The 13,689-nt window shown below is 41.6% G+C and overlaps 1 protein-coding gene across 2 annotated transcripts in view; it reads right to left on the reverse strand.

The window, feature by feature from the left end:
• Positions 1–13,689, reverse strand: part of RPAP1 (RNA polymerase II associated protein 1) — a 41,554-nt gene that overhangs the window by 21,645 nt on the left and 6,220 nt on the right. For both annotated transcript variants that reach the window (XM_032189035.1, XM_032189034.1), the window contains exons 5-11: positions 12,272–12,446; positions 10,730–10,906; positions 8,236–8,442; positions 3,488–3,603; positions 2,947–3,045; positions 2,382–2,483; positions 666–833 (exon numbers count right to left, since the gene is read on the reverse strand). In XM_032189035.1, coding sequence (XP_032044926.1) covers positions 666–833; positions 2,382–2,483; positions 2,947–3,045; positions 3,488–3,603; positions 8,236–8,442; positions 10,730–10,906; positions 12,272–12,446 — 1,044 coding nt within the window. The remainder of the gene's footprint in view (positions 1–665; positions 834–2,381; positions 2,484–2,946; positions 3,046–3,487; positions 3,604–8,235; positions 8,443–10,729; positions 10,907–12,271; positions 12,447–13,689) is intronic.

The raw sequence follows: 13,689 nt of genomic DNA on the forward strand, positions 1-13,689 counted from the left end.
CCTGCTCTGTTCATAATGATCTGCTTCTGTCCAACCAGGAAGACATTTTAATCTTGCTGCTCAGGGCTGTCCAGTATCTCTGAACATCCAAAAGAAGTTTCAACTTTCTAACAAGAGAACAAGCATCATGGAGAAAATAAAACACGTAAGAAGAGAAAACAAGGTATTTATCAGTGAAAGAAAAGTATGAGAGAACAACAAATAATGGACAATGAGTGGGAAAGAGAACAGTACTACTGTGAGGCATGAGGGAAAGCAGGGAGAATATTTAGTCACTAATCTGTTCAGAAGCAGGAAAACTACACAAAGAAGCTGACAACATAAGAGGCCATATTACAAATAAAAATAACAAGTCTAAATTGTACACTTTCATTAGTAGTGACATGATCTAGATTGTAAGGGTGTCAAAAAGGAAGAGAAAATCCCTCAGCAGCCGCACTGAGTTTAATCATAGGCAGAGCTAATTCAAACACAACAGATGACTGAATGGCTCAGACTTGGTAACACACTCTCTTGTCTGTCACAAAGCACAGCAATAGTGTTCTACTGACAGTTGAGCTAACCCATCCAGCAAGACTTTGAAACTACTTACCACGACTTTTCATTCTGATTCCTGTAAACAGCTTAGTATGAAAACAAAGTGGAGCACGTAATGATTTTCTCACCTCATCATCGAGTGACACCAGTAGAGCCCGGAGAGCGCCAACAGATGCTGCCATGACATTATCCACTGCATCGTCTAGCGAGAAGCGCAGCAAGAAGAGAAATCCAGCATCAAGCAGCAGACGCAGAATACTGCCCTTCAAGGATGATGCAAACTCCCCAGCCCTAGCCTGAAAAGTACACCATACAGAGCCGGTGTTAAAGCTCTTGATATTTTGCATGTTTGCCTCTTCCCATTGCAAATTGCAATTGCAAAGCAGCTAAACTGCATGCAGTCAGCACAACAGGCTGCTCTGCTGGCTGTTCTCCAAGGGAACTTCAGAACTACCTACTGGGACAGGTAATTTTTGTATCACCCAGTTCAGTGCAGTGATATGAAAAGGCAGACAAAATGCGTAGGACCTCAGAGATCCTGAAAGACCTACAAAGCCAGCAGTGCAGTAAACTCTGTGTAGATACTATGAAACTGGGCACCTGAGCCACATTCTGACCACCAGCTGTTATCACTACAGAGTTAGGAGTCTTCCATGCAACCTTACCGTAGGACATCACTGACTGATACAAACTTCCCACAGTCCAGGGCCTTGCTATGCAGCAAGGTAACACAAATTGGTAAGTACTCATAAATGTACACGACAGAATAGAGAGCCTTTCTAGGGAGCATTACCTACTGATGAATGGCTCCTGTTTTTGCATTGTGCTTACTCTTCCTCTCTGCACACGGGTAGGGAGGGTCGCATGCTCCCAAGAGCGGAACAGGAATCCACCAGAATGCCCACCCTGTTTAGCATGCTACAAACATCTCTTCCCACTTACAATTCTGTGACTCAAGGGCCAACACAGGAAAAAAGAAATGTTCTAATTGAATAATTTCATATTCCAATGATATTTCAGCAACTTGGTGGCATACTTCCCATCTGGTTTAGAGGACAAGAAATCCTCTTCTGCTTAGGTCAGTCTTGGGCTACCTTTTCTGAGTAGTCCACAACCATAATAATAATAATAATAATCAAGGAAGCGAGTCAGCTGTTTCCCACAGAAGAGGTTTTAAGAAAAACTGTTCTTTATTTTCTCTTCCTTTCATCCTATAGAGAGGCATAACTCCAATTCCTTAGTCCAGAGAAGTCTGAACCCATCTTTCTGAAGTCTGGACCCATCTCACGACTTCATCCTGTTCTGCCCCACCTTTCTTCTCAAAACCATACTGTTTCTTCTCTGCCTCCACTGCTGTTGGAGGAAAGGTTAGTACTTCCCCCAAGAGCGTTAAGTGGGAAGGTGCATGGAAGTAAATATTCACTCTGCTTTATGCCCGTCACTGTAAGAGTAGGCTGGTTCATTCTCACCACCTACAGAACAAGCACATCATGTAGCTGGTTCTGGCAACAAAAATGAAAGGGTCATTGCCAAGGATAGCTTTTATCACAGAAGTAACCCCAAAAAAACAACTTGTGTTCAAAGAAACAAGGAATTGAAATTTCAGCACTGCTGCTGAGCAACATCTGAAAGCAACTCTCCGCAGAGAAACCTGAAACTCGGTTTATCTGCCAACACTGTAGGTTTTCTAACAGCAAGATCCTCAGGGTAAAAAGAATGCTCTGCAATTGATTTTGCTCACCTTCATTAAATAAAAGAAAGCAAACAACTAGCACCAGAGAACATGGACCCTGATCCACTGCAAATCTGAATTATGGGAAGAAGTTCCATGGAAAGTGGCTTACCTTTTGAACAATACGACCCAAAACCTGTAGAGCCAGCGTCCTCTGTTGAATAACTTGGCTGCGAGATAAATGAAAGAGCTCTTGGAGAGAATAACCAGCCCTCTAAACAGGGAAGGAAAAGAACAAAACAAAAACAAAAACTACTATAGGCAAAAACAGGCCCCTTAAAATAAAGTAAGATGGGCTGTAAAACAGTGCCTAACAGGAGACAAACTGCAACTCAATGTTGTTTGCTGTTTCACATCAATCGTGGAACAGATTCTGATGGATTACATATGGAAGAAAACTACTTCTTAAGAAAAGAAAGTGCGTGCACCTTTTTCTCCACACCACAGATGGCGTTAAAGACAAAAAGTACTAATGGAGTTAACAAACAAATGCACAACGCAAGTTAATGCAAGCACACCCAACTTCTCTTCAGGAGCTTGTTTCAAAAGGAAACCATACATCCACGCTTTCCTGAGGGTTTTGTCACTAAAAAGCATTGACACAAAAGGAATCTGACAAATTAAACACAGAAAATGGAAATGGGTGTGCTCCTTCCTTTCTGCTTCATTACACCTACCTCTGCCTCTTCTCCATGGTGATGCAGGCCTAGATGAGTAGGCAAATCAGCGTCTGCAGGAATCAAGTCTCCCTTTAAGCTGAATCGAGCTTGCATTCCCTAATATAAAGGAAGGGTGCGGGGGGAGAGAGAAGGATTATTTCTAGTGCCTTGTACTCTATTCACCATTTAAAATTCCACTTCTTAAATCAAATTCTGGAAAGTGACACCTCCAACTCCCCAGATCAGACCTCAAATTCTTTTTAGAAAAAAAAAAGTTCACTCAATTTTCTTTCCTTTTTTTTTTCTTAGATTTCAGACCTGTTTCATCACAGATGACAGTTGCTAGACTCTCACTTTGTAGCTCTCTTGAGCACTGCAGACTAAAGAGAGCATGTATCATCCCACCTCATGAAAAAGACTAAGTGACCTCTCATTCTTACAAAAATCTCTCAGATTAAGTAACCAGAGGAGTGGTTTATGAAACCTTCAGAACTGTTATTGCTGAGAAACATGAACCAGACACCTCAAGAACATGAAAAATCGGTTTCTGCTTTTAAACCTTTTTAGTTTTCTTCTGTCGGGGTGAAGGCAAATCTTTCATCCACTCCAGCTTCTCAAATTCCACATTGTCCATGTGGATCCATTCCTTCTTCGGCTTCACAGGCAGATCATCATCTTTGGGGGAAAAAGAAAAAAAAAGAAAAAAAAGGAGCCTTACATTTGAAGCAAAGATTAAGAAAATACTACTCCCTCTTTGCCAAACTATTTGGCTTAAAAACCTGATTTGGCTGCATCAAATATAGTATTCATGTAAAATAAGAAAACAATTTTCAACCTGACTGTTGGCTGATGCATAAATATCAAAGATTTAAAGCTGTTTTCATCTTCCAGGAGAGCTAGAAAAGGAAGTAAACAGCACTGTAATGAAATTAACAGACTGCTAATTTGGTGGAAAACTGAAGTCAGGATACAAATTAAGCAAAGTGATCAGAACCAGGGCAGAAAATAATATCAGTCCTACTTTGAAGAAAGCAAATGAATATCATTCAAGGAAGGGAGTGTTAGGGGAGATGTGAAATGATTCAAAAGAAGTAGTAATGCAAGTAGCTCCAGGCAAATTACTGCTCTGTTGTGAAGCATGGTTTTAAAGATGCCAGTACAAAGTCAGCCTAGATGCACCAGCGGGAGCACCGGTGCTAATACTCATGCTTCCACAGCACCTCCAATACTGCTCTTCATTCTGCGTCTCTCTCTAAAGACTTGAGGAGATCAGCTTGGGAGGGGGAAAAAAAAAAAAAAAAAAAAAAAACACAGAACAAGTGAAAATTTACACAGCTTGCCTGAGAAACAGCTCAGTGGGGAAACTGAGCAGTTGAACAAGAATTTCAGAGGTGCAAGCACTAAAGAAACTACTGATTTAACTTGTTAAGGAGCTTTGACCAGAACAATTTGAGAAACAAGACATTTATGCTTGTCATCACAAGAATTGCCCTAGGAAAGAGACAGATCAGCATGTGGAAGGATCTCCCAAGTGAAGGGACAGGAGAGATTTAATTGGGAGTTATCTAAAAACCAGCAAAGGTAGTGCTTTGCTAGTAGGAAACCATCCCATACTGCTGTGAGAAGAATGAACTAAGTCTTTGCTATCTCAAGAGAAATCACATGTGGACAGAAACAGGCAGACTGAGGGCATGAAAAGCAGGATCATCATTCCTACTGCAGCAAAACAAGCCCCAAATTAATTTGCACTGCAGCTATTAATCCTAGTGCTCTGGTCTTCTGTTGCAAGGAAATCTCTGAATTGGAGAGAGATGGATCTGAACTGTGGACCATTCAGATAGGGAACTGGGTGGATGGCCGCATCCACAGCTGTCACCAGCTCTACATTCAGGTGGCTGCTGCTGACACATGGTGTCCCTCAGGGGTCTGTCCTGGGACTGGTGCTGTTTATTTTCTTTATGATACAGACAGTGGGATCGAGTGCACCCTCAGCAAGTGTGCAGAAACCACCAAGCTGAGTGGTGCAGCTGACACAACAGAAGGAAGGGACGCCATCCAAAGGGACCTGGACAGGCTTGAGACAGGCTCACGTGAACCTAATGAGGTTCAACAAGTACAAGTGCAGGGTGCTGCACCTGGGTCAGGGCAATCCCAGCCAAGAGGACACACTGAGAGAACTCACCGAGAGCAGCCCTGCAGAGAAGGAGGAATGGTTTTAAGCTAGAAGAGGAGAGATCTAGATTAGATGTTAGAAAGAAATTTTTTACTTGGATGGTGGTGAGGCCCTGGCACAGGCTGCCCAGAGAAGCTGTGGGTGCCCCGTCCCTGGAGGTGCTCAAGGCCAGGCTGGATGGGGCTTTGGGCAACCTGGTCTAGTGGGAGGTGTCCCTGCCCATGGCAGGGGGTTGGAACCAGGTCTGTAAGGTCCGTTCCAACCCAACCCATTCTGTGATTTTATTAAGGAATAGTAAGTCCAGCTGAGATGCTCTTCTTTCATCAGATCTTTCCCTGCTGATAACTGGCCCCAACCCAACCTTTTACTTCACACCAATTAGCAGATAAACTTTCAGGAAGGGCACTTATCATTTTTTAGGATGAAACTTCACCCTTATTATCAATGTGGTACTGAGTCAGGCAAGGAACCAAGCACAGTGTTATCTTCTCCAGCCAGAAAGCTGTTCCACAGAATTTCAGCCAAAGGCTCAGCACACATTTTAATTGAAGAGACGGAAAAAGCATCTGAAATGCAAGTAAGTGGAATGGTTGTGGGTGGTGGGTGCAAAATCAGAGGAAATAAAATCAACAGAAAAAAAAAATCTATTGACATTTGTAATTCAATAAATTGTTTTCTCCTCCATTAATCACTAAATTGGATAATCAATACATGATTAGCTAATCATTCTATGAATAGGATTACACATATTACCATCAGCCCTTAGCATTATGATCTTGTCAACAAGACAGATATATTCCAAGGCATCAGCAGATTGTTCAGCTACTGAGAAAATCCTTTGGAGAAACACAAGCTGACAGTCTGAATACAACATTTGTACTGAACTTTTTCAGAGTTGCATTAAATTAAGGGCTACCAAACAAATTCTTCCTTTTCTTGTTTGCTTTCTCTCTTGTCTTGATGCCAGGATTTGTTTTTTGATTTGATGAGATTACAAGTTGCTAGATAAAGGCCTCACTATCTTGTTTATTAGAAACAGTGGCCTTTTATCTTATTAGAGAGGCAAGTCTGAGTTCTGAGCAATTAATTGTGTTCTTTTCTATTATCCTCCTCTTCCTGAGGAAACTCAGGATGACCATTTCTGCTGGGTTGTTCATGACATTTTTATGTCTCCTGTTAGCCAAGATAGGCTGCAGGCATAAATTCAGGTGCTAGAAAGGCTTCCCTTTGTTTTATAACGATGTTCCTGCTCGTGCTTTCTTTGTTATTTTGAATATCCCAAGAAAATTGTTTCTTCTTTCCTCTGCAGTCTTCCTTGGGAAGCAAAAGATACGGTCAGGACGCAATGCTCTGAACACTGAGCTATTCCCAAGAGCACCATCACAATTTTGTTCAGTCTTTACAGCTGAACAACCCACTCCTCTGATTGTTCCCAGGTGAGTAAAGGAATGTCACTTAAACAGGTGCTACTTGTGCACCCAACTGTTCTCAAAAAAGCATTAAGAGCAGTTCTTTTGATTAACATGGATTGGTGAAAAAGTAAAACTTGGGGAAAAACAGCAAAAGGACTGCTCAGTGAGGTGTTTTCTTCAATAAGAGGCTAATCATCTTCCCTTGTCTTGCACTTGTAAACACACTCATAGATTCATCCCCCTCATCAAGGAAATGGTAAACAGTTGTCTCTTGCAAACATCAAGCTGAAATCCAAGAGTGATTCAGAGACCTCCTTCATCAGTCCACATGTTGCACTGGGACACAAAGAATGCATCAGAAGCCAAAGATCAACATGAAAATGGGGAAAAAAGCGTGCTAATGAAGGAGAGATGTCTCTTTCATACATGCTACAAACAAAAGCATTCAGAATTATGAGAATGGGAGTCTAAAATCATGACAAAGAAATGACTAAAGAAGAAAAAACCTGCAGTGAGGAAAGCAACAATAGCAGAAACATAAGGAGGAAAACTCTTTTGTCTGCCATGAGAATATAAGGGCTGCTCTAAATGCCTCGGATAAAGCAGCTTTCTTCTGATGCAAGCACAAAAATTGCAGAAGCAACACAGGCAGCATCAGTGCAAGCTTCCTTAGCCTGCCTGGAACACGGGGACAAGCCAACACTTACAAGCAGGTAATTAAGCAAGAGGTAAAACTTTCCCCTAGTGGCCCATCAAAGACTCCTTACGTCATTTAGAAAGGGAAATAAGAGATGCGAACAACATGCAGAAATTCACAGGCAGGCAAGTTCAGGGGACGCAGTTCTGATCTGAGTGCACACACAGACTTAGGTCTCTTGCCAGTTTGAGGGCTAAAATAAAGATTTCCATCAGCAAACTTTCACATCTTCATTGTTTTTGACACACTACCACTCTCTTGCATCACCAAGATATACAAGATAAAAGAACCAATGGCAAAATTGAGTATTAAAGTGTTCTGCCATTAAAGGCAACAGCTCTGTGCAATTCTTCCAAAAGAGCAGAACTCCCTACACCTTAATACCTCCTTCCACCTATGGCACACAAAGGAAAACTTGGAAATGACTTCGCGGGCTCTGTAATACAAGCCAAAGAGTGAGGCCACCAGGAGCAGTGTCACGATAAGACATTTGCATGCTGTATGAGCAATTTCACTGAGATTAGATTGTCACCTTCATGCTATCCTGTGAGCACATCAGTGATTCTTTTTAAAGAAATTTACCCAACAACCTTCTGTTCCCACCTAGTCCCAGTTAAAAGAAATTATTCAAGCAGCAGCTGAATCTATCATACTCTTCTGTTTCCCTGTTTACGTGACTGAACAGAAAAGCAATGACACTTACTGTTTAAAACACGTTTTCCTTCCAAAGGAAGGTAAGAACAGAGATCTCAGAGCAAATTCCCAAAACAAAGCAAGATCTCCCACTGCATAGCTCACCACCTCCATTACATAGTGTATCATGCTTCTAATCTACAGACCTCAACTAGAAATGACAAGGATGCTCTTTCCTTAGCTCGAAAAAAAAAACTCCTTAAATATCATGATAAATTTCTGATTTGACTAATTAACAAAGTGCCAAAGAACTCCAATCTGGATTGACGCAAACTCTATATAGACTTTACATTTACGTTTAGAACATTAACAACATGTACTTTGTTTCTTACCTGTCATTTCCATTTTCATATTTTCTTCCTTCCTTACAGATTCTTCCAGACCTGACTCCTGTACGGAAAGAGATGCTCCTACACCATGCTGAGGCACAGTCAGAGATTCCACAAACTCCTCCGGTCTGTTCTGTTCCTTTTTTAATTCGTTTTTCTGGCCTACATTAACACCACGTCGTGACTTTAAGAAAGCAACTAAACTGGGATCTGCAAGTATTGACAAAGAGAGAGACAGAGAAGTGATAGAAAGTCTCAAAATACTTGATAACGCCTATAGGTCTTGCTATTTATCTTAGTCTTTCCATTCCCATTCCACATATCCCCTTCTTCTGTGCCAGCTGTCATTTCTTTTCAAATTGAGGCACTTAACTGCTTTATGATCTCCTGAGCATGTAAACTGGGGACAACTCTCTGGTGAGGTGACACCAGAGAGAGAGAGATGATAAATGTTTTTCAAGGTAAAGCAGCAACAAAAAAAAAATAAATCTGTTTATTCTCCTGACTTACAAACAAAACCAGAATTGTTTCTTTCCCCCTCACTGCTACTGAAAAAGGCACAGCCATACAAGACCATTCGTTACAGAGAGAACTCTGGTCTGTGATTTATGGGAGGAAGCCAGGTCTGACAGTTTGCCTACCCTGTCTGTGAATTGTTCAGTTCTGAATGCTATGAGAGTACACAGAACAGACACCACAAAAAGAATTACCTGCTGTACTGAATTGCACTAGAACTGCAGTGCACGGTCTACATATTAAGTTAGGAGAAGGAGATCTTGTTCATTCTGAACTGATTCCGCATCCTGAGACTTAATTATGGTCTAATAACATCCAGAAAACATAAGTGATCGTTCTCTTCATGCTTTGGAGAAGAGGAATGCTTGGGAGGCAGGGGTGTTCTGAAGGACAGCTAAGATTCCTCTCTCAAACAAGAAAGCATCAGGAGACTTTTACATGTTACTTTCAAATCTGCTACAGATATACCACATCGTTTTTGATGAAGTGCATTTTCTCACTCTGGAAGATGATTTTCCATCTAGAAGATGGTATTGGGATGTTTATGCCTGAGACAAATAGCAAGAGCCTGTGCACTACCTCCCTAAAACACACAGAGACACTTTGGTAAACCATGTCAGTCATGTGTAAAGTAACAAGAATATATCTTCCATTGGTTATTTATTCCTTGGAGGACAAAGGACAAACAGTTCAGTTTTCTGTACCAAGAGAAGTCACCCCCCAAAAAAGAAACAACTGCTTCATCTCTTGAACAGTTTGAAGAGGATGCAGGGATCCATCCCACACTTGTGACTGCTGCATGCTCTTCTCATGAGGCAGTATAAACCTCCCTCAGTGAGGGAGAGGCATTCAGCCCCATCTCATTAAAGCATCCATATTTTTTTATTGAATGCAGGCAGAGCTCTCACTTTCCCACACTTTACTGTATGCAGCAATGAAGAGGCTATATGCCCTATTTCATAAAAACATTAATCAAAAGTCACCAATTATATAAATCTGTGCACAATATGGAAAAAAAAAAAAAAACTATTTCTGCACACAGTATCCATAGGTAAAAACAAACTAGTGACAACTGTAAGAGTTTGAAGACCCTACCCATCCTCACAATCCACCCCATGCAGTCTCATTTACTTCATGCTTAAGAGGTGAATTCTGAAACTGGTCAGCAATAAACACCCACAAATTATTCTTCCTCCATATTCAGCAGTCAAAGTCTCCTGAATCCACATGTCTGTACCTGTCCAGTTCCCAAGCTCATTCGCAAGCAGGCAACTTAGTTTAGGAGTTGCTTCATTGTGTATGATTCCCTGGGCACAGATATTTTCAGAATACCAAAATAACCCCCAGTATACTTCAGGCCTCAAAGACTGAAAGATTTATAACTTCAACCCATAGGGTACATAAATATATATGTGGTTTAAAAAAAAATAATTAATTGTTGAAAAATACTTAACATATACCCTATCCTTTTTTAAATCCTTAAGTGTTTGCTTCACTAATGTCCTGACAGGCTGAGTGGTGGGTGCAAGGAGCAAAGGCAACAAATCAGTCAAAAGATTAATGTGCACAAACAAGGTATTTTTCATACACATGCTGTTGTTACAAACAGTGAAGTTAGAAAAGCAAGATTCTGTTACCTTTCTTATAGGCATCACAGAATTACATTTTAGGACCCCAATACATGTACATGTAACCGGGTATCAGGTGTACAAAGTACACAGCAATCCCACAGCAAAGGGGAAAGAAGAGGGTGTTAGTGTAAGCCCCCTCTCACTGAAGAATAAGCACTCTTAAAACTCCTTCACACTTGATTCTTACTCATAAGCTACTGACATGACACAGAAGTTAAACTACCCCCATGTGCAATGACTGGTGATCCTGAGCTCCCATCTTTGATCTGCATATTTGTTGAGACTTCGAGAGACCTACAACTTCAGTAAACTTCCATGCCTTGAGGGAATTCACCCTGGGAAGCACATACCCAGCTGAGCCAGAAGCTTTTCCTGTTCCTGCAGGATCTCTTCCTGGGACATGGACTGCAGCTTCTCCAAGTTCTCTTTGTGAATAGCCTGAGCTTCCTGCTCACTCTTTTGGCTTCCAAGACCCTCTCCCGTTATGATACAAGGCCGCTGAGTGGTGAAAAAGTCATCAGCTTTATCTAAAAGATCCAGCAAAGAAAGCAGTTAGTGATTTAAGTCTCTGGCATTATAAGTTCATTTAAATTTTGTCATTACCAAGCAGAATCCACATACACCTGTTTTTTTTGTTTGTTTGTTTTTAAAGAAACCTTGGTAGCCAAGTTAAAACAGGAGGAAAGTTTAATTTATCTTGAAACAAAATATTTGGGCTTTCAGGTTTTTGTCCCACGTGACAACAAAACACCACTTCTGCCTTGTTTCATTAGGAGTTGGGGAGGGACAAGAGAGAATTAACTTAGTTTCTGTAAAGCAAAGCAACAAAAGGTGAACTTGAGCATAATGTTTATTATAAGAAATGGAGCTACTCCGCTTCTCCTCTTGCTTCTAGCAACCCTCTCACAGAAACCCTTCCCCGGCAATCTTATAGAAGCTAAGCCATTTCCTGATCTCTCTGTTGTGTTACTACATTTATAAGTGTTCTCCTGCTTCAAGGGGATCACAGCCATGGGGCTGCTGTTTCCCTTTGGTATTTCTCAGACAGAAGAACACTGGCACAATTGTAACAGGGTATACAGCAAACAGCAATTGACCTGGGTGGTGGATTAGTGCAAACACCGCACAGCATGCTGAAGGTTTTCTTACCAATTATTTGACAGGATCCTTAGCCAAATGGTGAGAACCTTTACATGACATCTAGCATCCGTTCCAACGTGAAAAAGAGGATGTCAGGGAAAAACCCAGACATATGGTAATCCTGTGCAGAGGGGACTGCTCAAGATACACACGTGCACGCGCACACAGAAGCCTGGAGCTGCAGGTACCACCTGAATTGGTTTCCTCTTTCCTTGTCACATTGCTGTCAGACAAATAACTGCTGGAGGTGGCACTGACTCATCAGCGCTGCCTCACAACACTCCTTATAAAGCAAAGCCACAGTCTCATGGCAGAGCATCCAGGGATGGAAGACTGAGCTTTCTACTTCCAGGTAGTAGCAATGGGAACCTTTCTCAGGGGTCCTGAACCATCATGGTGCACAAGATGGACCCTTCTCCAAAAATTGCAAAAACTACTGATGAACCAATAAATGCTTTACATGTGACAGACAGAGAAGGAGGGCAAGAACCTTGAAAAATAAAACTATTTGGCCTTGTGTAAAAACAGAAAAGAAAATTAGTGTAAAAGCTGACCCAATTTTTAGAACGTTAATTTGGGTCTCTGACCATTTCAAATCCTTGCCATGCCACAGACATTCCAAGTGACTTTGCAATGTCTGAACTAAGGACAATAAGGTTTCCCTAATTTAAAGATAATAATATCATAAAACCAGTGCACCTTAAGGCTATATAAATATAGTAGACCGGATAAGCAGAACCTTTTCCACTTACCATCCCTGTTGCCAGGGCGAGGTGCCTCTTCTGTTGATCGCTCAGGATCCAGGGCATCCCGAGGAGCTGATCTTACTTGCACGCACTCAGCAGCAGAGGGAGCTGTTGCTTCCTTTTCAGCAGCCCTTCTTGCTGCCATCTTTTGTGCAAAGATGCTTTTTCTTCCCACCTTCACCTGCAAACAAGGAAGCCATGTGTCACCATCTCAGACTCCCCCGCACACCTGGCACTAAAAAAATATGTAAATCTGATCCTAAAGACACCCTCGGATCAGACTTTGGGACACAACACAGGAGAAGCTGCTGGCAGCCACCTGCCCTTTTCTGTGCGTGTGCTGTTCCGTTTTTTAGCATACAATTTAATGCTAGGACAGAGAGACAAAACACCTGAATGTTTTTTCTACCTAGGGAGAGAAGATGATTAATTATAACTCAGACCAGGCAAGTACACCTAAAATATCACCAAACATAACAGTTCCAGCTTTCCTGCTGCTTGGAAACCCTGCATAGCTGAATACTTTGCATTTCTGAGGATAAATGGGGCTGTACTGTGCTCACCACATGCTTGGAACAGGCTTCTTATAAGGTGATTAGAGAGCAGCAGGGTGAAGAGATTTACACAGTAAGAAGTGGGCAAGTGGTGCTAAAATAATCCTGACTAAATTACTGTTCTGCCTGCCTAGGCGATGGAAGGGCAAGGCTCTGAACAGCTTTTGATACACGGGAAATCCAAAGAAGACTAAGAAAAAAAAAAACACAAAACAACAAAAAAACCTCTTGCATGTCCCCAGTCCAGAGAAGGAGCTTAAAAGGCAATCTTAACATTTAGTAGCTACTGTGTACTCCTGCATCAGGTAAATAGAACTGGTAGGTTTAAAAATTACTACTTCCTCTCAAGAGAGCTGTCCTTCAAAATCAACCCTCTCTTCAAAGCAACCATAGCTATCAATCGCATTCCATTTCCCAGTATCTGACACTTACTCAGCTAGCAGCTTTTGCTACTACAACAACTACTCTGATGATAGCAGCCGTGGCTTCCAGCTTTACAGTCTCAGAACAAATTTTATGTCAAAATCTAAGAAGCTGCAAAAGATAATCTGAGCAACCGCATTCAAATGTCATTCCAGGAAGAATCAGGGGCAACACAAACCTGATGGGCAAATTCACAGAAACTGTTTCTCAAAAAAAGCAAGGCAGAACACACTGTCTTACAACAGGGCAGATTTGATCCTTCTCACTAAAGTTAGCTGAAGGGGATTGCCTTTTCCTAAACTGAAAGAATTCCAGTGTTATTTAATTGCAGGGTATGGACTGCCTGTTTGATGGCAGTTTGGTAGGAGAATTTTCTCCTGTACCAAGAAGGCAATGCCAGAACGATGCTGAGCCAACTCCTTATCTCCAGCATGCAAAGTCACTTAT

The sequence above is a fragment of the Aythya fuligula genome, chromosome 5 (assembly GCF_009819795.1).
Source record: "Aythya fuligula isolate bAytFul2 chromosome 5, bAytFul2.pri, whole genome shotgun sequence".
Lineage (NCBI taxonomy): Eukaryota > Metazoa > Chordata > Aves > Anseriformes > Anatidae > Aythya > Aythya fuligula.